The 26,178-nt window shown below is 37.8% G+C and overlaps 2 protein-coding genes across 2 annotated transcripts in view; one reads left to right on the top strand and one right to left on the bottom strand.

Annotated features, from left to right (window-relative positions):
• The first annotated feature begins 1,193 nt into the window (after positions 1-1,193).
• On the top strand, positions 1,194-7,692 carry LOC117300365 (cytochrome b561-like). The gene is made up of 5 exons (XM_033784139.1): positions 1,194-2,287; positions 2,783-2,968; positions 3,447-3,658; positions 4,056-4,219; positions 4,642-7,692. The coding sequence occupies exons 2-5, from the start codon at positions 2,797-2,799 to the stop codon at positions 4,874-4,876; spliced, it is 783 nt and encodes a 260-aa protein (XP_033640030.1). The 5' UTR covers positions 1,194-2,287; positions 2,783-2,796; the 3' UTR covers positions 4,877-7,692.
• Positions 7,693-11,578: 3,886 nt separating this feature from the next.
• Positions 11,579-26,178, bottom strand: part of LOC117299995 (integrin beta-PS-like) — a 40,008-nt gene continuing 25,408 nt past the window's right edge. The window contains exons 11-22 of the mRNA XM_033783636.1: positions 25,311-25,424; positions 24,443-24,532; positions 22,998-23,197; positions 22,222-22,306; positions 21,392-21,525; positions 20,867-20,939; positions 19,471-19,680; positions 18,678-18,785; positions 17,409-17,550; positions 16,270-16,374; positions 15,339-15,505; positions 11,579-14,239 (exon numbers count right to left, since the gene is read on the bottom strand). Coding sequence (XP_033639527.1) covers positions 14,177-14,239; positions 15,339-15,505; positions 16,270-16,374; positions 17,409-17,550; positions 18,678-18,785; positions 19,471-19,680; positions 20,867-20,939; positions 21,392-21,525; positions 22,222-22,306; positions 22,998-23,197; positions 24,443-24,532; positions 25,311-25,424 — 1,491 coding nt within the window. The 3' untranslated portion in view covers positions 11,579-14,176. The remainder of the gene's footprint in view (positions 14,240-15,338; positions 15,506-16,269; positions 16,375-17,408; positions 17,551-18,677; positions 18,786-19,470; positions 19,681-20,866; positions 20,940-21,391; positions 21,526-22,221; positions 22,307-22,997; positions 23,198-24,442; positions 24,533-25,310; positions 25,425-26,178) is intronic.

Here is a 26,178-nt window from a genome sequence, read left to right as displayed (position 1 = left end):
GATAAAAACAGGATTACCAACCAAATTGCCATGTGATTTTCAGGATAAGCAAACAACAGCTGAAAACCAGTATCAAGCAATATGCAACAAATAGAAATTTGGATGGTGGTCCAGTTTTTACCAAGGAAGAAATTTCATGCTAAGCACATTTTTGTGCTTACATGATTTATAAAATTAGGCCCTGGTTCTGGGAATCTAGAAGAGGTTAGGGGAGGTCTGACTTCTGTACTTGTGACTTGACACTTTTGATAATTACTCAAGGTAATAATTGTTGGCACAAAAACTTATTTGGTAACGAGCTGTTGGTAGTTTTTGAGAAAGCGGTAATTTCTCACTCAAAAGACTTCAGGCCTGAAGCCTTTTATTGGACATCTGATGAGCGCACAAATGTGTGCAACAAGTGTGTTTTTTCTGTCATTACTCTTCTTGCAACTTTGATGACCTATTGAGCCCAAATTTCCACAGATTTGTTATTTAATGCATATGTTGGGATACCAAGTGAGAATGCCAAAGAATGACCATTACTTGGTGTCAACAGTGCTTTTTGCAAGTATGGGAACAAATATGGGTATGGTATGCGCTTTTGTGAGATGTTCTTGTGTAATGGCACAGGGCTTAATTTGCTTTCACCAATGTAGGAACATCTGACCGTTTTTATTCACGTTTTCTGTTATATTTTCCCTTAATCATGTAAGCCCCACCACACCCATGATCTTATTCTGAAAGGCATTGTGTAACAATAACATGCGATTTGAATATTTTTGACCAAACGGAAGTTTTAAAATGGCACGGCAACTAAAATGGTCAGAAACCTTGGTTGAATTAGGAGCTATAAGAATGATGGTAAAATTGGTTGAAAAGTGGTACTGTTTTTGTGTCCATGCAAAGTTTGCACTCTTTATTGCGTTTTCGATATTCAAATTACCATCGTATGTCATTTCCCACGTATTAATTTACTGAGCGCACGGAGGGCGGAAGAAAGGCCTCATGTTTCCACCAATGCCGTGAGCAAAGCGTGCTCTACGTGATCATCCTAAATTATGCTTTCCATGTGTTTTGCATCTTCCAATCGAAATGACCTTTCCAATGACCTTGAGGTCAAACAAGAGGGAAACACCAGAGAAATGCGACACCACTACGGCATGTAAAAACAACGGCTGGTCGATGAGTTGTTGGTATGGTATGTGGTAAAATCTCAGAAAACAAGTGGTTGTCGGTGCGTTTACAAGACATGGAGTTGTCTATATGCTTTTGTAAGGGTATACTTCAAGCATAAAACAATAATGTGTTAAAAGCTACATTCGTGTTTGTACTTGTGTTATATAAACAATAGTTAGCTGTCGGAAGATTGCGTCTACACTCAAGATATTGACCTGGCAGCCCAAGACGTTTTGACAAGAAGTAATTTGTTTTTTTTCCTTTCCGCGAAGTCAAACATTATACTTCCGCTCCGTTGTAAACCACCATGCGTAATCCCCACACGGACACTCGACTTTTCTTTTGTTGCGTTCCATTGATGGCAACCCGAGCTTTGGACTGTGGTTCTAATCTCTTGTAATCCGCCTGGCAAAAGTGGGGATTAGGATCTTGGATGAAGGGATTTTATCCGTCTTGATGAGAGAAGACATTGCTGTATATACACTGTACAAGATGAAGCATCATTCGGAGAGCTATATTTGAGTGTGTGGTGAGTTTCTCACCTCAATTTCAAACTGCAGCAGTTTGACATCTTTAATTCCAAGTCTGCGAATCACACGAAGTTCCACTGTCTGCTGTGGATCAATCGGGTGGTCGTATTTGTCTTGCTATGGTCTTGGCGAACACTTCCCTCATATGGCCATCAGGCAATGAAGAAGCATGGAAGAAGTAACCGGTCGTTACTCGTCGGTTCTTTTGGGATGGAAGACATATTAACCAAGAATAACTCCCGAAGTGCTCTTGCCACCACACTTGTTTCATAGAACAATAAGCGAAGAATAAACTACCAAGTTTCCTTGGACTTTGGCGATCGATCGGGAGGGGATCACCCGGGTTGAACTGAATTTATATTACTTCAGTTTTCGTTCTTCATTCTGTGACTGAACTGTGACACGCCGCCGTCGTCGGTCCAGCAAAAGAAACCAACGAGAGAGAGGAAAACAACCGCAACCCAAGTTCTAAAAACAATTTGTCGTTTTGACGGAATAATCTGTCTTTGTTTTAGATTTTGGTTGTTTGTGTAAAGTAAGAAAAGATAACGCCAGCGACGAATCAATTACCGAAACCATTGACCTTGTCATCAATAAAGGTAAGTCAGGTACACTTGCAACAGCTGCGGTTGAACACCGTGTGTTTTGCACAAAAATTGTCACAATTTCATCATAGCTGGGGTAGGGAGTGCAACACTGATTTTTCCTATTTGCATTGGTGTTATTTTTAATGAAGATTCTTGTTTTGGTATCTTTTGACAACGCCCATTGTGTCAATTCTAACGCCCTAAAATTTGCTTGCATGGGCGATTATGAACAGTGGCAGTGTAAACGCATATAAATCATCACATATCACACAATACGTGGTTTAAAGATGGTAATGGCGGGGAACTTTCTTTATTATAACGCTTAAAATGCAGAAGTTTTTGAGAAATTAGTAAAACAAGGTAGTTTTGATCTTGCACGTCCAAAACTCATGTTTGAAAATAGTGAACACACTTTTCTCAACTTTTTTTCTCGTGACCTTTCACAGAGTATAAAATCAACAATAACATTGACTTGTAACTGAATCTGCATTTGTTTCCCATCCTCAGACTCATCCCCTGAGATGGCTTCTTTATTTTGGCCCCTCGTTGTTATGTCCCAATTATTTGGTATCACCATGATGGCTGTTATGGTTATATGGCTGCAGCATCACGTCGGTGGTTTTACATGGGGCGGTACCGGTGGATACCACCCGTTACTTCTCACCACAGCTTTGGTGTTCCTGTTTGGAGAAGGTACCAAAAACTGCATTTTCCTCATTTCAGTTTCCTGTCAGCCGAAGCAACGAATTGCCTTTGAAATGCTACAGTTTAAATTTGCCTCATAGAATGCCCTTTATCAAAGAAAATGCCTTAGTGCCCTTTTGTTTTTAACAATTGCAATAATATTAAGATTCACAGGTCCTATCCGTCGTTGCGTGCTCAGCAGTTTAACCTGGTCGAATTGCTAAATATTAGTTGTTTGTAACCATGGAGCATTAAACTAGATTGCTCCATGTTGTTACTAACCTTTACAGTACTGTATATATAGGTCTATTGAAGATGGGTTTATTTGAAGACATCCCAACGTTATGTTTGGGTTTCATTCAAGTTACGAATTAACTGTCATTGGGGTCTGTAGGTAAATGCTATTCTCAAAAGTTGTGAATAATTATTTTAATAATTAAAAGTTTCCACACGTTTGAATTGTGTTCCATGTTCCTTTATATTATAGCTCTCTTGTCGTTCCGGACCTTCAGTCGATGTCGGCTCCCATACCTGGGCCAGAAAGCAATCCACGCCACTGTTCACACAGTGATTATTATTCTGGTCATTGTCGGTCTGCGAGCTGCGACCATTGCCAAGGATGGGGAAAAGGTACACGTGCATCATTACTCCATGCACAGCTGGCTTGGAATTCTTACTGTCGTTTTGTTTTGTGCTCAGGTAAGATTTGGTGAACTTGATTTCTGTGAAAATAATTCGTAAAAAATGTGTCTTTGGAATAGTTAGTTACAATGGCTTTGTTTACATACTAAAGACACTTACTTGTTGTGTATTTGCAAATATTATTATACAAGTGTTCTGAATCTGACTGAGTCTAATTGAAACATCACACCAGTGTTTTGTAGAGAAGACAAGAATATTATGAAGAAAAAATTGTTCACAGTTCTTCAGTTAAAAAAAAAAAAGGTGGCACTTTACGCCCTCAGTTTTACGCCACTCAGTTTTTCTTAGGGTGTGTCAATGAAGATGCAAATTATTTTTAAGAATGAAACTTATGCAAGAATCATTGAGTAGTATTTAAGGTGACATTAACCTTGTTCTCTGTCTCTTGTTATAGTTTATTGCGGGTTGTGTTTATTATGGTGCCGAGCGATTCCTTCGTGAGGACCATCCGCTGAGGGCGCACTACCCTCAAATCCACGTTTTCTTTGGAATCTTCATGCTGGCCCTGTCCATAGGCTCTTGTCTTACAGGGTTGAATGAACTTGCTATTTATCAGATGTAAGTTGTCCTCATAGATGTCGCTTTTCCTAACACAGTTAACACGTACGTATACATGTATAGGCCTATCCAGCTTTTCCTAACACAGTTAACACGTACGTATACATGTATAGGCCTATCCAGCTGGTCCACATACCATAATATGTAGACAACTTACTGCTTTCCAATATTGTTTCCCCTCCCAAACTTAGGCTAAGGCTCAAACACCACCTATAGTCCAGCTTTCTCCTGAAGACGAGCAAAGTATACTGTTCGAAACGTCAAGACTACACCGCTCTTTTCAGAGCCAACACTCCCACAAAAGATACTTTAAATTACCCGCAAGTCACTCTTTATTTATGCTTCCTCTTAAGTTCAAACAAGTATGGCTGTCTGCAACACCTCATAGCCCCTCAGTTTATTTTTCTGTCATCTTTTTTTAGATTGGGATATTCCAAAGGAGTTGTGTCCGGTGCTGTCGGCAACATATACGGTCTACTGATGGTTTTCTTTGGGGGTACCATTGTCTTCATTACAACCCGACCAGAGTTCAAGACGGAAACATTGCAAACTGTAACCTCAGACTCACGTGATCAGACCGGGTACCAGGAAGCCTTGCCTGGTGTACAAGTAGTCAGTGATGATGGGCTCAAGATGGAACTGAGGGATTCTGATTGATTCAACAGTTATATGTGTGAACACGAAGAATTAAGTGAAGAAATAAAAAAAAAATTAAATACTGCTTGGAAATGAGCACTAAATGCTGAAAAAGTACTATATAATTATTGACATTTCCATGCAACAATCGGGCACGATTGTTTCCGAATAGTAGGCCTAATCACCTAATTGCGAATACAGAATTCGATAAGTTGCATGGCTAGATTTTTAATCATTTTTTCATGAGCGAATTAATTTCGAAAGAGTATTAATAATTAAATACTCAATATATATACTAAATAATTAAGTACTATAATAGTACAAAAATACTCAAAATAACTGATTCACTATAGGCCTGTTTCATCTTATATTGTTTTGTTTAATGAAATATATTTAAGACGATTTGGGGTTGAACAAAGAAAAGTCCACATTGGCTGGATTTGAACCAATGGCCTATCTAGCTTTCTAGCCCATGTTTGACGGTCTCCCGTTTTTCCAATATCTTTTTTTTTCCCCGGGGCAGTCAGAAACAGAAGTCATACTACCATTATGCTGGGCCTCTGTCTTTTTCCGCCAGTGCCCAATAACTTCAATGTCAAGTTCTCCCTTTTGTCTGAATGGCTAGGCTGAGGGAAAAGACAAATGCATACATTCTTTTTAGTCCAACTACCAATACAACACCAACAAATTTGAAAAGTTTGATCATAAAATAAATATTATACGTACATTGTTCTTGACGAAGAATTTTTGCAGTTCCATTCTACCTCCATGGCTAGATGAACCCACGAATTATCAACATCAAAAACAGGAGGGGTGGCGGCCATTTTTGTCTTCTTGCAGTCGTTGTGTCTCAACACCTAAACCTGGCGCGCACGACGTCTAAAAATCGTATTTGAAAACGATATGAACTTGGGAAGTTCCCAATTCAAAGGATACAGTAACAGAATTGTCTTTCATGCAAGGTAGAGGGCGCACTTCAAAAATAATAGGGGTGCACAAACCATCGGGGACAGAGGCCATGCTCGCAATAACTCGTACAGTCTCACTACACGGTTTAACTCCAACCTGCAACATTCCAACAAATAGGTCTAACGCTGGAAGAATGCACCAGGTGGTCGCCGATTGTTTTGGCCAATCAGACAATGCTAAAGAAGAATGGCAATAACAACCAACTCCCTTTCATCCAATCAGAGAACGTCAATGTGATATGCCAAAAAATTGGCTGTCCAATCAGATAACATCAATGGGACTTGCTGAAAGTTTGGTTGTCCAATCAGGTATCGTCAGACGATAACAGTGAGGCTAAAAATTGCGGAAAGTGTGCACGTCTGAAAATAATGTAATGCGATATCATTCATTCTTCGAGTTGATGAAAGGACACCGGTAAATGTCAAGTTGCGAGTAAAAATGCCATAATTTTCACTGGAATTCCAACAATTTCAATGTCGTTTGTTATTGGGAGTGTCTGCAAGGAGCGCTTGTTGTGTAAGTAGAATTTATTTACATATTTTGTTCACATAGTTTAATTTAGTTGCGATAACGTAACCCTCCCCGACGGCTGCCAGGAGGAGGGTTACGTTATCGCAACCAATGGTGGGCCCTAATTAAAAGGGAATTTCTGCTAGTGTTATGATGTTCTTCCTCCTTCGGATTTCCGAATTGTTTGCCCTTGGAATAATACAGACAAAATGTGACTAAATAGGCTGAAAAGTCTGTTAAAGCTTACCCAATGTGTACGTGTAGGTCTGCCCATGGAATTTATTCCTCCATGGTCTGCCCTTCCCTAACAAAATCTTGAGGACCAAATGCCATGCAATTAGTACACGGACGTACGATGACCGTACCAATACCAGATGTGTTCCGATCATAATGAGCAGGCGACGTACAGGAACGAGACGTGTTTTATTCCAGATTACTCGACAATATAAAGGCTCTCGTCAGTAGACATTTTCGGGCGAAACAGTGCAGGAAATTTGGGGTGAGCAAGAAGATGAAGAAGAAAAATGGGAGAGAAAGCAAAACATTTTTACTCGGTATTGTTATTCAGAACAAATGTTTTTACCTGTGTAAACTTGCGGGCAAATCAACCAACATGTCCCGCCCATGAAAGTAACCACCATTGCATTTGATTGTCTTCAAATTGACGTAGAGTTGTCGTAAAATCATCATGAAATCATTACAAAATCATTGACACTGAAAATGGTTGTACAATTGGAGGTCATTGTTGTGTACATGTTCACAATTTCTTTTTTGAGATGCATGTATGGTAGAAGGTATAGGCATGATTAGGAGTGCACTGTTTGGTTTTACTAGAAAGATTTACCCCATTGTCAGATTGTGTCGTATATTTAGTATTGTGTCCCCCATATCTCAAAATGGATTAAGCCCGGTCCATACTTCCTGCGAATGCGTTTGTAATACGAATGTTGACGTCACAAATTCACAACGAAATTCGCACTGAGTTCAGTTGAGCTCAACTCTCTTGCGAATATCGCGGCGAAAGAGGAGTTGTGACGTCAAATTCACATAAAAATTTGCATCGCATTCGCATTCGCAGGAAGTATTAACCGGGCTTTATTGTTCCTGTATCACCTTAAAATAAAAATTAAAATAAAATTTCAACATAGAAAGACTGTGCAAAGAATACTTCAGAACCGATAGTTTAACTGAAACAATTTATTGAACATTGCCAACATACAAAGTTTGTTTAGCTGGAAGAAAATCATGATTTTACAAGTTGATCCTAAAACACCAGATTCTAATTTTGACACGAGTTGAATGCTTAATTTACTTTTAACATTCTATTTATTCATTAACAGTTAACAAATCTTTAAAAACAAAACAGTTTATTTATAGTACTTTTAAATAAGACTTGATAATTAAACCAAAGGCCGGATGAACACAAGTACTCAATGATTTTACACTAAAAATAAACTATAAAAATCTCCCTCCAATTTCATATAGGAACTAGAGATCAAACCTGACTAGCAATACACAAATGAATGCTGAATGAACTGTTGGTGATGAAGACTACATCATGCTAGTGAGAACATATGTATCTAGGCACTGCATACCAAAGCCTTTCAAGGCGATCAAAGCTTCCCGGATGTACACAAACTGCACCAACCACTGTTAAAGGCAGTGGACACTATTGGTAATTACTCAAAATAATTATTAGCATAAAACCTTACTTGGTGACGAGTAATGGGGAGAGGTTGATGGTATAAAACATTGTGAGAAACGGCTCCCTCTGAAGTGGAGTAGTTTTCGAGAAAGAAGTAATTTTCCACGAATTTGATTTCGAGACCACCTGAAAGCACACAACTTCGTGTGACAAGGGTGATTTTTTCTTTCATAGTTATCTCGCAACTCTGACGACCAATCGAGCTCAAATTTTCACAGGTTTGTTATTTTATGCATACTGTTGAGATACAGCAAGTAAGAAGACTGGTCTTTGACAATCGCCAATAGTGTAATGTAGTAGTTTAATGCGAAAATGACTGGTGCTGGTCGTGATGTTTGTGCTGTATACCATCCAGGATGCATCAAGTGCCTTTACTAAAGTCTATGCTTACTAATTGGCTTTTTCCATCTCCCATTACTCGTCACCAAGTAAGGTTTTAAGCTAATAATTATTTTGAGTAATTACCAATAGTGTCCATTGCCTTTAAGGAAGAAATTTCATGCTAAGCACATTTTTGTGCTTACATGCTTTATGAAATTGGGCCCAGATTGTCCTCACAAGGATCACATGTGCATCAAAAAACAAATAATTTCCAAATAATAAAACTTGCTGTAATTTAAGTTACTTGGCATTCCGCTCTTACATTGCTGGTTACATCTGTGGACATTTTAATTGAGCAGCTCCTGTTGAGGGCGACAGACTCACCAAAATTTCCAAATGTAAGAAAAGTTCATGATCCAGCTGTAACTTAAGTCATCAATTCATATCAAACGTGATAACGGAGATCAAATAATAAGTTTTTATAATGAACAGATTGCAGCAGCACAGTTTTTGAGAAACTAATGTATCAGACTAATCAACGTAATTGATAACCAAAATTAACAGCTCTTCCGAAATCGAAAAACCAATTAAATAAAAACTTCTACAATCATTTATAAAAGTCTTTGGCTTACATACAACATGTCAAAAGCGGGTTACAAAACAGAAGAGAAAACAACTCTAAACAAATAATGAAAATAAAGATAATTGTAATTTTACCATTAATCACATTGAGCTTTTTTTCGCAGCCCAGTTATAATTATTATATGTAGCAAATAGAAATGCAGGCTAATCTGAAAAAGCTCCTATTTGATACTTGAAACAAGTTTGAGTGGACATGATTTTTCTAAATAATTTACAATTACAAATAAACTAAATATATTTTTACTAGAGCATGAATTAATTCTAATATGCACACATATTTTGAGTAGACTATTATGAATTTGATCAACAGAAAAATTGTGTTTTGTGTCTTTTGCTTCACATTTTGAAATGTGCACTGTTTAATACATGTATTGGGTTCATGTGTTTCTTTGATTTCTTTAACTAAAAAAATGAACAAAAGTGCTACAAATTTTGAAGACACTTATTTCACATCGTTATCACCTGCATTCTAATTATTTCTGACACCAGGGGTCGATTTTACAAAGGTAGTCCTAACTTAGGACTAGTCCTAAGCAATGCTAAGAGATCGGACTGGTCCTAAGTTAGGACCAGTAACTCATCCTAACTTAGGACTGGTCCTATCTCGTAGCATTGCCTAGGACTAGTCCTAAGTTAGGAATACCTTTGTGAAATCGACCCCTGGGAAAGCTTCAAATCTAATGTCACTGCAAAACCAAATTAAGTTTCTGCCCGCTGATGTCCACAAGCATTGTTTAATGCAAATGTCTTCGCTCGCTTACGCGTGCACATACATGTACATATGCAAAAGTGTCCGGAGTGGACAGTATAGCATGGCGGACACAACTGCATCTGACACCTGGATTGTCTGAAATTGTTCAGTCAGCGTGATTTTTTCTTACACACCCATTCAAGCGCAGTGAGCGATTCAGACTTTATTTGCAGATGTCTCTCCTTAACAAAATGTATGCAGACACAATGCATGCTGACATCAGCAGATTTCAATAGAGGGTGGTTAAATTGTAAACAAAGGGCTCACTGTCAAGTAACCTTAGAAGAGCTTCAACATAACATAAATATTCATGCATCAGTCAATATACATTCCTCGTTAAAAAAACAAAAACTACAGTTTAGGCATAATACTGTACATCTTTGCATTCATTAGTTATTATTGTGGTACCATTAAAGAGAGTACTTGTTCTGTTAATAAACGTAGTAAGCTTTAAAGCAAGAAAATATAATAAGTTAATAATGAAAATCATACACAGTTTGTTGCTATAGTAAATACACATGGCAAATATAAACTTGCATTATAAAGCTACTTTAATACATACATGCTTTTTATACAATGACTCATTCTATTTTAAAAGATTTTAAAAATTGACAACAGCTGTGTACGAATTGCGGCTACGACTATGACTGTTGCTAAGGACGTCCCATACGTAAATGCATGATAGTGCAACGATCCAGCCATAGCCATGGCTATAGCCGCCACTTTGGACACACAACATGAACCTGGATTTGAATCCAAGTCCTCTGGATTGCATTTCTATTACGTCACCAAATACATTTTCGTCATCTTTGTCAGAAGTTTACCCTCGGGGTAAGTTTCTTTGCTGATAAATATAAAATTCAATTTTGCATAAGAGATGTTTTTGAAGGCAAAACATTGGTTTGTGCTCTGTCCACTATTTTGGAGCCATTTTTATGTTATTATTTGGTTTTACCCATGTCAACATGTCTTTAGCACTCTATACTTAGTACTTTCTTTCTCAAGTTCTGCGAAGAAAAAAAATCCACAGGCAAATCACTTGACCTTTGCATTGCTAGAGAAGATGCTTAACTACTAGTACTAGACCACTGAGCATTTTTTTTGTGCAACCCCATGGCTTCAATAATATGGCTGAAGTAGCCCAAGGTTTGGATTTGAAAATCAATTGAAGGTAATTTATTGCTCAGTTGTCTAAAGAAATTGTGTTGATAAGAATAGTCAGGGTTAATGGATAACTTAGTGAGGGAAAATGTATCCCCCCCCCCCCCCGAAGAAAAGGGGAACCAATATTGAGCATCCATCAGTGATAGCTTCTTCTTATCTATTTCTTCATGTTCATTCATCATTTCCTTTCCCGTTTCTTCGAAAGACCCTTTTCTCAAAAGATTTTTCACACCAGATATTGAAGTTGTACCTCCTCTTTGACTGATGTCATAACCATTGCCTTTGCTTTCAAATGTATCTTGTTATAACACTTTATTCTTAAAGGAACACTTTATTCTTAAAGGAACACGTTGCCTTGGATCGATCGAGTTGGTCTTTGAAAAGCGTTTTGTAACCGTTTGTTATAAAATGCATATGGTTCGAAAGATGTTGTAAAAGTAGAATACAATGATCTACACAAATATGCCTCAAAATTGCGTGGTTTTCTTTTTACCTCGTCCAATAACACGGTCAGCCATTTATGGGAGTCAAAATTTTGACTCCCATAAATGGCCGACCGTGATAGTTCGCGACGTAAAAAGTAAAACGTACAGTTTTGAGTGATACTTGTGTGGATCATTATATTCTACTTTTAAAACATCTTTTTAACCATATGCATTTCATACCAAACGGTTTCAAATGCTTTTTATAGACCAACTCGTCCGATCCAAGGCAACGTGTTCCTTTTAACAGCACTTAATAATATCTAAATAAAGTAATTTTCCATTGTAAAAACCTGCTGATCACCAACCATAAAAACTATGAACATGTGTTCGTTATCCACTTTCAATCGTGAAAATCTGTTAGGTTTCGTATGTCACATAACTGCAGCACCGCACCGTCACTTTAGAAAGTCATCTTAAGATTTGATTCTTCTTATCCAGTACTTATTCCTTCAAGTTTAAGTAAAAATTATTCACAACAAACATAACAATATATTTAAACAAAAAATCAATTTGTGACCACATCTTGATTGGGTAAAAAAAAAACCCCAGAATTATCAAGATTTGTAACTAATTACCATCAGAGGAATTATGCTCATTCTGAAGTCCCACTTTAACAATTTTGCGCGCTGAAGATCCATATACATGTACACAAAACTACTTAAATGAAGGACTTAAAGTATTTAAATTTTCTTTCTTTAACCCTCCCCCCCCCCCCCCACCCCCCAAATAAAAAACCAACATGGAGGCACCATGACAAAGGTCTTCATCAACTTAACTTATTTTCAGCTACACTGTTCGGTATTATGTGCGTAAGGCCCCTTTAAATTTATGGTGCTTAGCTTTTCTATCCTACGCGAGCCCGACTTACTTAAAAAAATGTATAAATATCACGCTGATGCATAAGACAGTTCTCTGACTAAAGCCAGAAAAAGGTTTTATTTTTTTTTTTGCGAACAATGAATGTCCTTCTAAATCTAATGCATGAACATTCAACACTAGATTATCTCACACACACAGACTAAAGTGACAGGTATTTACAGCTCTTGAAGCATAATGATCAGTTACACTGAAGTTTTAAAAAGCACCAAGGAAATATAAACAATAGAAACAGAAGACCTCAATAAGGCATACAACTATAAATTCTGTAGTTCAAAAAGTTGATTCAATTAGTGATCGGTTCAATTTAAAAATCACATAAATGAAAGGAAGAAATGAAAAAAACTGCAGAAAAAACAACAACTAAAAAGTACACTTTTCTGAAAGAGAGAAAAGTTTACTCCCATTTTAGTATTCACATTTAAAAAAAGTATGGATGAAGCGAAACCCTGTGAATAAAACTAAAAGTGGTACACAAAAAGTGACAAAATAAATTCTTTTAAGAGTTGTATTATAAGTACTTCAGTAATTAAAAGTAAAATGATGAGCAGAGTTCTCTCTTTTTCTCTTGTTGAGAAACTGGGTATGATTTCCAGTTTGTTACCATCTTCACTTCTTTACTGTGGCAGATTGCACGTGAAAATACAAAAACAAAAGGAACTTCAATAAATGCTACTCAAAATGATATTCACCGTGAAACTTTCTTTCTCGTGTTTCGTTTTAGGCGAGATATCACAACTTGAGCACATTTTTGAAAGTCAGGTAGTACTGATATTGGGACAGTATTTGCAAAAAAGGGGAACATCTGAAGAGACATTTGCAATTTTTGCTGTTTAGAATCCAGAGTTCTTGAACAGAAGAAGTCGTACAAAGACTGAAAGAGTACTTTTTACTGGACACCCATGTTACTTTCTTGCATGGACAGATATCAAATGCATTGGATTAAATCACACCCAAGGCATTCTAGATTGAAATATCAAAGGGCCTTTCATTATATTCATATACGCAGGCCAAAACAGCTCTAGTATTTCAATATCCTAAAATATATTTACTTTCACTCTGCAATAATTAAAAATCAGGTTAATAAAAAAGGATTAAATGTCTCAGATGAAAACCTGGTTGATGTACTACACATATATACACACAATTAACAAATGCACCAGTTCCAAGTTACACACACGGCCATTTTGAAAAAGTCAAGAGGCTGAAAAAGGATGCAAAAGTTTTGCTGCTTCTTTGCATCCAAGTTGTCCAAACTCTTATAAGACGTACACACACAGTAAGCATTGGCACCCTAACTGACACACACACGCATACATGCAAGATTTCAACCCTAACCCTTCCTGATCCATTCAAAATCCATCGACTATCTTGGTTTGATTTTGCTTGGATCGCTAATGATGCTTTCCTTGTTGGTGGGTGTACCAATTCCATCAGAGCCAGAGTCCACAGGTAATGAGTTACAGTACATGTATTCTATTGGAGTTTGATGGAATCAGCACTGCGTAGTCAAGATAACATTGCAAAGCAAATCAGCGTCCACAGGATTTGTAATGAGTTACTTTATGCCACTGGAATCTGACAGAATCAGTCCCCCTCAGCCAAAGCAATGATGCTTTGCATACTAAGGTTGGCATTCCTACTCCAGAGCCCTCAGGTGTTGGAATTTGATAGATTCAGGAAGGTCAGGGTTGATGACCAAAAGTCCCATCCACCGCTACATAATCGTCTTGTGCACACAATATCCAAGACAAGATGATTTCCCCAGTTCACTTCAAGATGCAAGTTTCCGTGGACGGTAAAAGAAGAAGCTGTTTATCTGTTTTCACTCGGTCGTTTCTTCTTTTTCAGCTAACACATCTCAGGTTAGCATGCAAGGGCTGGTCTACAGCCAGAATTTATTGGCCGTAAGTTGGGTTTCTGAATACTGATGTTGAAGGCTTGTAAATAGGATTCTCCCCCTGCCAAGACAAACAAAAAACAAATTAATAAATTATCGTTGCTACAGACCATTCCAAGGCTCTTGAAACTGATTATTACTGTAGGCACTAGGCCACTAGTTTAGGTGTCAGGCCAGTAAAGTTATGACACCAGCTGTCTTTTTAAAACAATTTTTTTTTAAATATGATTAATAAAACCTCACTGTCTAACATCTTGAACAAAAACAAATTTTCCATTAAAATGTTCAAATGCTGGCTTTGAGTCTGAAAAAATACCGTTCAATTCTATTGAGTAAAGAAGTATACTTTAATAAACCTCATGAATACAACTGAGATAAGTCTTCTGTCATATGACTTAGTGCTTTTTGCAAACAAAAACAGTTAAATGCACATTAAATGTTGCGACAGGAAGTTTTTTCCTCATTTTGGTTTTAGTGTTGTAAAAACAATTCTGGTGCAGTAACCCTTCTTAGCTGCAAACCCAGCAGCCTTGTGGATTTTCTCTCAAAATTCAAACCCTGAATTCTCAGCTAAATATCGCTAAATGCAATTTTTGAATTGCTACAAAAAATTAGGGCTGTAACATGTAGCTGAATTCAAGACACCATGCAACTGTACAAATTTCGGCATTGATTTGGACAATAAATAATACTACATGTAATACACCTTGTACCAAAAGGGCGTCCCAAATCGCTAATTATTTTAGTCAGCAAATTTGAAAAGATAGTTCCTGCAGATAGGAGACCAATTTTAAGAACTCACTCCACTGCAGTATAGTTAATAACGATTTTATAAGCTAAAGTAGTAGTCCCAGCAAATTTTCCATACCTTCCGCCCAGGTAATAGTTAAAAAGCAGAACAGTTCTTTTTAGAACTGAGAAGTCTCCTGAACAATCCGATAAATCTACTCCGCGGTAGTAGAATTATAGCAAGACAGTTCTCTAAGAAACAAACTCTACCTGGCAAGTAGATAAACACATGGTGTTGCCGCAAACCAAGTATATATTGATACCTCACCATGCAATGCCTCAAATCCTTTATAGATCCAGCAGTTATGAGTTTCCCCCCTTTGAACCAATAATTATGTTATGATACAGCTATTACAACTAAATGGACTCACCCCTTCCCACCGTGCGTTAACCCTCTCCTTCTCAAATAGCTGGAATTCTCTCCTATCGTGGATGTAGGTTAGAAGACGCCAGATGAGCAATAAGGCAATACCAACTAAGATGATTCCAATCACTATACCAATTATGATCCATATAACATCTGCAACTAACGGACACCCTGTGGAACAAGACAACAACAATGTTAACTTCTGGTTAATCCCATGAAGAAGCCACTGCGGGATTTGCATGCCGATACATGAACATTTCAGACAATACGCAAACAAATAAAAATAAATAAATGGTTGGCTAAAGCACAGTAGGGGCTCATAGCAGGCCTGGCATTATCACGCAGGCCATGGCCTCTGTTGCCCATGATCTTGGCCTTGGTGCCCTTTAAAAAGTTTCCCATTGGCTTTAAGATTTTCCAATGGTAGTGCCCTTGGCAAAATGAAAATGGCCTTGCCCTTTCAAAGATGAAATTCCAGGCCTGTCATAGCTAGACGCGTGTTGGCTGACAAACTTACGCAATCAATACAAACTGTACTCAATATTAAATCTATAAGTACAAGTGCGTGAGCACCATTTAAGTGTTGCATGCATTTGACCCTTGGCGAAATGACCCAAAGACAGGACACTAATAAATTTCACAAAAATATGACAGTTTTTCCTTGACGCATTCCTCAAACAAGTTATTTATGAATGGGGATGAAAGAGCAGTGAATCAGTCTCAAACAGCCTTTCAAACCTTGCAGGGTCAAGGTCAGGGCCAGGCGATCAAGGACCTCGCCTTTAGCTCGGTCTTTTACCGTAAGGCCCAACCCTGCCGGTTTTAAACAGACATTTAAAACATCACATACTCTTTTTTCCCCTAGATAAAGCTTTTCTTTTTGACTCTCAACAAACCTAAAATATTTTAGAACCAAACAAAAAATATTTACTTACTTAGTGTTTTAATGGCATTTAATTCAATGACGCCATCTGCTATCTTCCTATGTGTAAACTCAAAGTTACAGTTATCCTCATCTTTGAAGGTGCACACTGTACTACCTGGAAATGAAGATATTAACAAAAGACAACAATCAGCTTCAAAAAATGTTCATTTTGCATCGGAGGATAAAGAATATTATTTGGTTTTACCCGTACACCGATATGTGTAAGCACCATATAATCAGTACTTTCTCGAGTTCGGTGAAACAAATTCACAGCCATACAAGGTTTAAGCACAGGTTTGGTGAAAGGGTGTCCAAATTTGCTGGAAATTAAAAAACTGAGTGTCCAAATTGTTTACTAACACTACTTTTACATGTAAATGACAGATACAACAGCGTGTCCAAATTTAAAACAGAGTGTCCAAATTTAAAACAGGGTGTCCAAATTAAAAACAGGGTGTCCAAAAGACACCCAGCTTTGGCTAACACCAAGCAGGCATATTACTCGGGTGGGAATCGAACCCACAACCTTTGAAATTCTAGAGCAGATGTCTTACCAAATAGACCACTGACATTGCCCGGTAGTTGGAGGTAGTCTGAATCATATTGTTAATATTAAGTTATTGATTTTATAACTGCACTGGGGACAAAGCATATTGTTTTGGTGGAATATGCACTTTATACCTTTTTACTTGTACAATTCATGGATTCTAACATGAAATTGGATTCTCTTGAAACATACATGCACGTGGAAGAGTATCATTTGGTACATACATGATCATTTGTATCAACCAGCCTCGGTAACGGCTTCCTCAGGTAATGTAAGCCTAATATTAAACACTTAACATAACATTATTAGTAATCAAACGAGTGCTTATACTGCATCTCATATTGGATATGGGACGCAGACAGGCTATATTTTCTGTGTGATAAAGAATTTATCTTCAAGCAAATGTGATGCACAGATTATCGCGGTATGCAGCGTTGGAACAGCTGTACATTTTGCACATGCTTGGTTTAAAATGGCCCAGAACGCACAGAGTTAGAACAGTACAATAGGTTTATATCACCTCTTGTTGGTGTTTTGTCACAATCAGGAATTCAAGTTTGCTTGAAGATAATTATCTGGTATAATGTTGATTTTCATTTTACCCTTGATGGAAGGAAGCTCTTCAAAGACTTCTACTTTATGTGGACAGTTTTTACAAGCGTCCTCATCATCCTTGTACTTTCCCTTTCCGTAAGCTTGACATTGGACACACGCCTTATGAAGATTACACTCACTCGGACATTCCTGAAGAAATTTGAAAAAATAATGAGTTATACATACAATATCACCAGAGAAGTGTTGTCAGAGAGTTGTGACATGGAGGGACCGGTTGTGTTTAGTCATGTGGTTGTTTAGTGCTCCTTTCAGTCCAGGGCCCCATTTCATAGCGCTGCTTAACGGTAAGCAAATTTGCATGCTTACTGTAGCAGAAAAACTTGCTAAAGCCTTAGCGTATTTCACAGGTTAGCAGAAAAATTGGGCGCCCATATTGCATGTTTACCGTGGATTTGCATTTGGACGTCATTTATTTTCGTGCGGTAAGCATGCCTTTTCGTGTGCTTGCGGTTAGCAGCGCTATGAAATAAAAATTGCACAGAAGGCACAAAATCGGCCGCTAAGCAGCGCTATGAAATTGGGCCCTGACACAGCACAACCCATTGGTAGTCTAGTCTGGCACCCTGTGTGCACTCCTACGTTTTTTTTTAAAACATGAAATGGCTTATAATCGATCAGCTGTTGCAATATTCTCAACAACTCTGAATATCACTGGACTAGGGGGCCCTCTATCATAGAGATCAATAGAAGGTTGCTCATTGGCTCTGCATAAATAACTGCGACCTTCCACTATTTCATCATTGATTTACCTCCAAGAAGGTTGCCGTATTATGTCATTAAATAAGATCTACATGGTGATACCACGGAGGCCTTGAAAACCATGGTAAATGTTGCCCTAGGGCCTTTCTCAAACCACGGGTTGGGCTCCGGCTCAGGCTTAGGTTCCGCGTGCTGTGTACGCAGCTTGCATTTAACCTGCATTTTGGAGCAGTGCGTATTGCACGGATATCAGCACGCGGAGCCTGAGCCGGAGCCCAAGCAGTGGTTTGAGAAAGGCCCCTGGTCTTGGCCTTGTTGCCCTTTCAAACTTTCCCACAAACTTTAAGATTTTCCTATGAAAGTGCCCTTTGCAAAATGGAAATTGCCCCTTTCAAAGATGACATTTTAGGCTCGGGATAACACCGTCATCCAGAATCTTTTTTGAGCATTCAATCTCAAATTCTGATGACTCCCCCATCAGAATGCGTGTTGGATGCTCAGGAGCACTCACCCTTTACACTCTATGTTTGACTGGCCACTTGGAAGTCTTTACTCACCTCACAAATTTGGCAAGTTGATCCCAAGTATTTCTTGGTGTCATTTCTTGTTTTTATGTTGCAGAGGCACTTGCCACATTCACAGACACCAACATTGCTACATATACTCTGGTAAAATAGAGAAACAAGAGAAGAGACGATATAAAAATAATAATAAGACAATTATAGAGCTCATCTCAGTACTGGAAGAACTCTCAATGCATTTTACAAACAATACAAATAAACACATTTTATACAAGAGAAATCAACAAATTAACTTGACAATTAAAGATTACAAAATAGATTGAGCAAACAGGTGGGATTTGAGGCGTATTTTGAAGAGGTCTGGGTTTATCTGAGAACGGAGGGTAGCAGGAAGAGAGTTCGTAAGGGTGGGTGCGCTGGGCAGAGGTTCTTTTACAATAAGTTTTTGTTCTGTATGGGGGCACTTGTAAGAGATGCTGTGAAGAGGATCTGCGGGACCTTACAGGTTAGGGTTTTGTCGGACTTGCACTTAGAAAAATATATTAACAGAGGAAAGAAAAATATATTAACAGAGGAAAGAAATTTGACATCAGAAGTTCAAACAGCGCCCTCTGAACAGAACACATCATTGTGTCAAGGCAAAACGGTGTATCTTCTCAAATTTGAAATTTTCAATATGGAGCATTTTCATGTGAAATGCAACCAATCTTTTTACAGTTGCCATGACAATGTTGAGGACCTGGCCATTAAGAGATTAACATTGCGCATATTGGCAATGTCATCATCACTACTTTTTCAGTTGAAGTGCATGGAAAAAACATCAACTTACCCCGTCTGGAGATACACACTTCTTAGCATTCTTTTCACATCCACAGTTGCTGCCTGACCATCCAGGATTGCATTGGCAATAATTCAGACCAGTGTTGTTGTGACATTTACAGACCCCCTGTGCTGGACCTCCACAGGGTAGACCCTTGTAACGTTCACATGAGTATGTGTCACACTGACACTTATCACCATATATCTCCTCTAAAGGACTCTGGTGGAACAACAAATGTGCAATTAGTAATTTATTTGTCAAGATTGAAATAAAAAATAACTGTGTATAGATTTGCACATTAGGGTCGTGATAAAAAACTTCCCTTTAAACGGTTTGGCCTGAATTGCTAGAACTTTGAGAAATGAGTAAACCAATTAAATTTGATCTCGCAAGGCCTAAACTTGAAGTTCTACAAAAGTTACAACGTATAAGAATTGTTTCTTGTTGACTCTGATGACCATTTGAGCCTAAATTTTCACATGTTTGTTATTTCATGTTTATGTTGGCTCGCATGAAGCGGCTGCGCGGATACTACAATTTGACAATTACCATTAAGTACGCACTAATCCTCCAATCAGATTTGCAGAATGGAGTGGTGATAAAAACCTTTATCTTCAAGTACGCGCTAATCCTCCAATCAGATTGGCAGAATGGAGTGGTGATAAAAACCTATATTGCACGGCTAATATCACTACCATGCGTATTGTGTGTTCTATGTCACGCGCCAAGTTTGCTTGAAGATAAATACGTTGGATACGAAGGCCTCGTTGGATATGGGACGCAGACGCGCTATATTTTCTGTATTTTCACGAGCGCGCGTGTGATAATGTATGAGCGCTATATATTTCCGTAATCCACTCGCGCTTGTGTGATAACTTATAATAGTGCACGGCTAATACCACTACCTGCGTCTTGTGTGTTCCATGGTCACGCACCAAGTTTGCTTGAAGATAAATACGTTATCACACGCGCGCTCATGGAAATACGAAAAATATAGCGCGTCTGCATCCCATATCCAACTCGGCCTTCGGCCTCGTTGGACATGGGACGCAGAAGCGCTTTATTTTTCCGTATTCCGTGATAACTTATAATTTGATGCCTGTGCTTTAAAGTTAAAGAAACATGATTGGTCTATATGTAAATTATCAAAAAGAAAAAAAGGAGAGTAGTTTCAATCTGAAAATTCAGTGATGTTAAAGTTTATACCAGGACCACACCTGCAGAGAAATAAAGTCAAAGAAACAGCATTTGAAGAGCCCAACGTTCAAACTAAAACCATAACAATACATTATGATGTTTACTCTAAAATGTGACAGTGAGATTTTGCTCCAGTTAACTTTCAAAGCGAACAATTCTAAATGTTTTCAGTTTCTCATCTTGTTCATGAAGTTCTGTTGAAACTTACCGGTCTGGCGTTGCAATGACACTTTCCACAGATGCAGCTTCCTCTATCTGAACACTCTGATGTACTATTTTGCCTGTTACAAAATTAAAATAAACAATCAAACATTGGAGTCACTTTCCTTTTTAGTTTCTCCAAGTGATAAAAGACAGAAATGTTACCCTGATACCTTATCATCGATAGATGAAGCATGCAAAAATAAGTGAAGCAAATATACAGTAAGCCTAGACAAACATCAACTGGGTACAGAAGTGACCAGTTTTTTTGTATCATTGAAATTTTAGGTTAAACAAAAATGAGAAAATCAGCACAAAAAAGTTGTTAAGACCCTGCATATTTTTGCTGAGCAGAAAATCTTAAAGCAAATATTTCTGCTTTTTCAATTTCTTAAAACACTAATAAATAAGGCCAGTAAGTAGCTTTACTTACTTTTAGCATGTATTTTTTACTATTGTAATGGACATCTGAACATTTTTTTGGTATGTAACTTGCGCATAATAAATTTTTAAATTCTTATTAATTATTTACCATAAACAAGCAGGATCAATGCCCTCAGCTTCTTCTCGATCACATGTGCATTTAGCTCCAGAGCGGCCTGGGAAGCAGTCACAACCACCACAGACAAGAGTACCATTACCTGTGCAGACGTCTGGTCCGATCATCTCAAAAAAATAATCAAAATCAATAATGATGATTCAAATCATTAAAGATAGCAATCTTCAAGATTCTCCACATAAGTGCAGAATTCCCAGCAGGGCCATGAAATCGGGCCGATTTCACAAAGCAATAAAATTCATTGCAAGACAAATTGTCAATATTACCATAGTGATTCCACTTGGACATCACATTATGCTTAGCAACTACGACTGATTTGCATTGCAGATCAATCTTAGCTCTTTGTGAAATCGGCCCCAGGTTGGTTTACCGTCGAAAGAAAAGAGACACAGTTGAGAAGCAGGTTATTTAGTTTTGTTAAAGGCACTGAACATGATTGGTGGTTGTCAAAGACCAGTATTTTCACTTGGTGTATCCCAACATATGCATAAAATAACTAGACTGTGAAAATTTGGGCTCAATTGGTTATTGATGTTGCAGGAAAATGATGAACACCCTTGTTGTACAAATTACAATGTAGTGTGCTTCTGGCCAGAAGTCTTTTATTATTTTAGTGAGAAATTACCTCTTTCTCAAAAACTAGGTTACTTCAGAGGGAGCCGTTTCTCTCAATGTTTTAAACTATCAACAGCTCTCCATATCTCGTTACCAAGTAAGTTTTGATGCAAATATATATTTTGAGTCATTACCAAACGTTTACAGTGCCTTTATCAGAGTAAGGTTTGTTTTTGGTATAATCTCACCTCGTCTTTAGAGCATGCGCAATCGCACACTGGTACGACTGTGATTAGAAGAGACTCCTTGAAAGCAGTTGGGCCTACAGAGAAACTATAAACAGAAACAAGTTGTTTTAAAAGTTTTGTAAGTTAACTTGTATAGACAGGATGTCGAAAACTGCAGCATATAATGTTTTCAAACAATCACTTTCTGATTTGCAGATGAAGAAATAATGAGTCTGATGAATATCTTTCAGTTCTTTTCAGTATCAGAGTACTACACACAAGACAAATGGGATAAATTTTCTCTTGGTGCTTGTTCAACTTATTTTGATCGTGGTCTCGTACACTAAACTCTGGTCCAGTAACAAAAATGTTGAACTACAAGCACTTCAGTTTTGTGGATTTTCCCAAAATGTTGAGCCTATACGGAGGCTTGGAAATTAGTCCTGGTCTTGTTTAACTAAATTCTTTTCCAGTGAACACAATTTTGAACAACATGTACTAGCACTTCAGTCTTGTGGATTTTCCAAACATTTCGAGCCCAAACGGAGGCTTTAAATTAGCCACTGTAAAGAAGTTACTTACGTATATTCTTTCTCTGTCATATTACAGGTTCTATTGGTTATGGTGATGTCCAATGTGAACGTCACATTGTTGCCTAATTTCAGACCCCTGGTCTTGTAAATTCTGGTCCAGTTACACAAATGTTGAACTACAAGCACTTCAGTCTTGTGGATTTTCCAAAAATATCCAGCCCAGACGGAAGCTTTGAAATTAGTCACTGTAAAGAAGTTACTTACGTATATTCTTTCTCTGCCATATTACAGGTTCTATTGGTCATGGTGATGTCCAATGTGAATGTCACATTGTTGCCTAACTTCAGACTGCTGCACTCTTGCATGCCCTTACGTGGGATTCCATCCAAACATGTGGCTGTGTACGCAACGTCAATGAGGTCAGAGGATGCATCGTCCTCAATCTTCACACCAGATGTGATATTCTTTGAGAGCAAGAAAAGAAAATGTGAGTAAGAATTATTTTATATTCATAAATACCCCAGACAGTTTCTCTACTCCTATTGGTAGAGAGCACGTCACATGGGTGTGTATAAACCTTTGTTTATGATCGGTAAAAATTGTTAATTCATGGGCGTGACCACGACCTTGCACCTGTTATTATAAGACAGTTTCTTCATTCCTATTGGTCGAGAGCAACGGCTAAAACAGTTGTGCCACATCACGCGATACGCGCGACGCCCACAGCATTCCCTTATAAGGAGTTGTTTACGCGAGGCCAGCGGAGGGCTCTGCCATTTCATAGCTGGAGGGGTGTTGTATTGAAAGAAATCATTTAACAATTATAATTTTTGCATTTATTTTACTTTTTGACTAAAAAGTGATGATGTTTTTAACCGAAAAAGTATTTATGAATGGGAATCAAAGTGTGTTGAATCGGTTTTCAACTAGTAGTTTAAACCCGCCGAGGCCTGGTTCTTGATAATTATCAAGAACCAGGCCTCATTGGGATTAAACCACTAGTTGAAAACCTCTTCACCACACATTGATTCCCTTAATAATAATCTTACTGAGTTCTATTGCACTTTATCACACCACTAGTGGTGTATCAAAGCGCTTACTATTAGTTTCTGCAAGGTACCATCATCTGAATGTTTTTTTTAATCCCAGCCGAGATTTGGTCTGATGTACTAAATCAACACTTGACTATAGTTTATTATCTCCATCCAGTAAGATAGCTAGGAGGTTTCAAGATGTAAGCCATTGTCTACAAATTCACAAATTGGGTAAAAAAATGTCCAGATAAATAGGACAACTTTATGTCATTCATCGTGAAGTGGTTAATCAAGGCCCACTTTCATGGCTCTGCTTACCATCAAATTCTGCACTGGCAATTACCATTCTTTGCTCACTAGCTGTGTAAGTAAAGAATGCCTAGTACGTGGATTACACATGGGTAAGAAAAACAAATTCTCTGATAACCTGTGATGTAGGCTTGACATAACAGTGAAATTTCCTGCTTCCATAAGCGCTGATTCTTTGCTTACAGTAAGCAGAGTCACCGAATTGGCCCCGAGTCACAACCTTCCAATATGCCTGAAATTTGCACAATATACTGTGGCTACTAAGGCCCCTTTAAGGGGAATAGTCTTTCGAACCAACAAAGGTAAGAACTTAGTTTGTAAACTCGCATGATCTCATATGTCACAAAAACCACAATAAATACTTACAAGGTACACTCCTTTAACAAGTTCCACCACATTGGAAGAGTCTTCTGTCAATCGTTCAACTTTGCTCTCATGAAAGAACTGCGGTAAATCCTGAAATAAAGTTACATAAGCCAAATAATTACATGGAGGACTTCTCTCTACATTATTAAATAAGCAAACAGTTTCCTTATACGTTGCCAGTTTCCTATCATAAGTTGATCGTATCTCCACATTTCAAGGGCAGGTTCCAGCTTCCCTTTAGACCGATATACTTTTATCATCAAGTCGGCCACAGCCAGGCTCCATTACAACTGCCCAATAACAATAATGATATTAATAATGATAACAATATAACACTTGTGTAGCGCAACATATCCATCTATCACAAGTGGGCTTTCAAGGCACAACAATAAATAACAATTTAATAGAAACAAAAATCGAATAAATTAAACTGTGTCATTGTAGGCAATAACTATGAGGTTGGTTTCAAAGGGGAATTTTGAAGGAGTTGAAAGGATGAAAGAGAGCAATGGTACATGTAAATGTGCAGAATTTTGGCTGGGAACCTATTTTTGCTAAGCAAGAGTTTTCTGTGCTTAGCAATCTTTTGTGCCTGCATGCTTTATGTGATTGGCCCCTAATGTGTCTCAATTATTCATCCCTTCAGTACAGAGCTATTCCACAGCTATTTCATGACTAAATAATTTGGCCACTTTAGTTGTGAATACTACTGCAGTTCTTTTAAAAGTCCATACATTCATATTTACTTACTTTTGATATTAAAACTAAAAAATTAGTTAAAAGTCAGTACATTTATATTTACCTACTTTCAAAAGTAAAACTAAAAATTTAAATAACAGTGATTTTGAATTTACTGTTTAGAACTTACTGAGTAGTATACTATTGGGTCTGCCTTATCTGCTGGCTCTTTGCCGATAGCAAATATAGGCAGGATACCGTTTTCCTGCATCTTACCGCTGAGTTGACTAATGGAAGGATAGTCCTGTGTGAAACAAATGAATCAATCAAGTAAATAGATGAGAAAATAGGGTTTGATTTGAGTTTTGTCTCTTGGTCTTTGCAATAACATTTAGGTTGGGCCCTTCCCTGACAAAACAGCCCAATTAAAAAAATTCATTTTGATTCGTTATACAAGATAATTTTTTGGTAAGTTGAGGTAGGTTTTCCAAAAAGCAGTTTGTTTGGATAAGAATAACATGTCTCATCTCGGCCTGTTCTAACACATTCATCCTGTTTTTATGGCAAAACAGCTTATCTCTTTACTTGCTTTTCTCAAAATGTAATCTTTTGAGTAAGGCTGTTTTACCATGGAATTGCCAAGTTAAGGTAGGCATTGGCTTTTATCTAGCCACGTCTTTAACAAATGCATTGAACCTAAATAGTGAACATCACTAATTTTAGTCCTTGATCTCTACTGTAAGGTTGGGGTAGAAGTTGGCGATTGTTTCTATCAACCCGACTTGCATAAAACTAAAACAATGAATCAATGCCAATGATGGCTTGATTGTGGTTTTTGCAATCAGTCTCTGCAGTAACAAGGAAATAGAAGTTAGCATTTACTTTCATTTTGCTACGCCTTAACTATTGGTCAACATACTGTTCAACATAAAAGCTACTGAACACATTGGGATGGTGTTTTTAACCGTTCACATTGGTGATGTATTAACACAATTTTTTTTCGGACAGACACTTTTTAACAACTGGAAGGTTCACAGCCGAGATTCTGCAAATCACAG

Source organism: Asterias rubens, chromosome 15, assembly GCF_902459465.1.
Source record: "Asterias rubens chromosome 15, eAstRub1.3, whole genome shotgun sequence".
Classification (NCBI taxonomy): domain Eukaryota; kingdom Metazoa; phylum Echinodermata; class Asteroidea; order Forcipulatida; family Asteriidae; genus Asterias; species Asterias rubens.
Note: the sequence above shows the minus strand (reverse complement) of the source record. Positions and strands in the feature narration are given on the sequence as shown.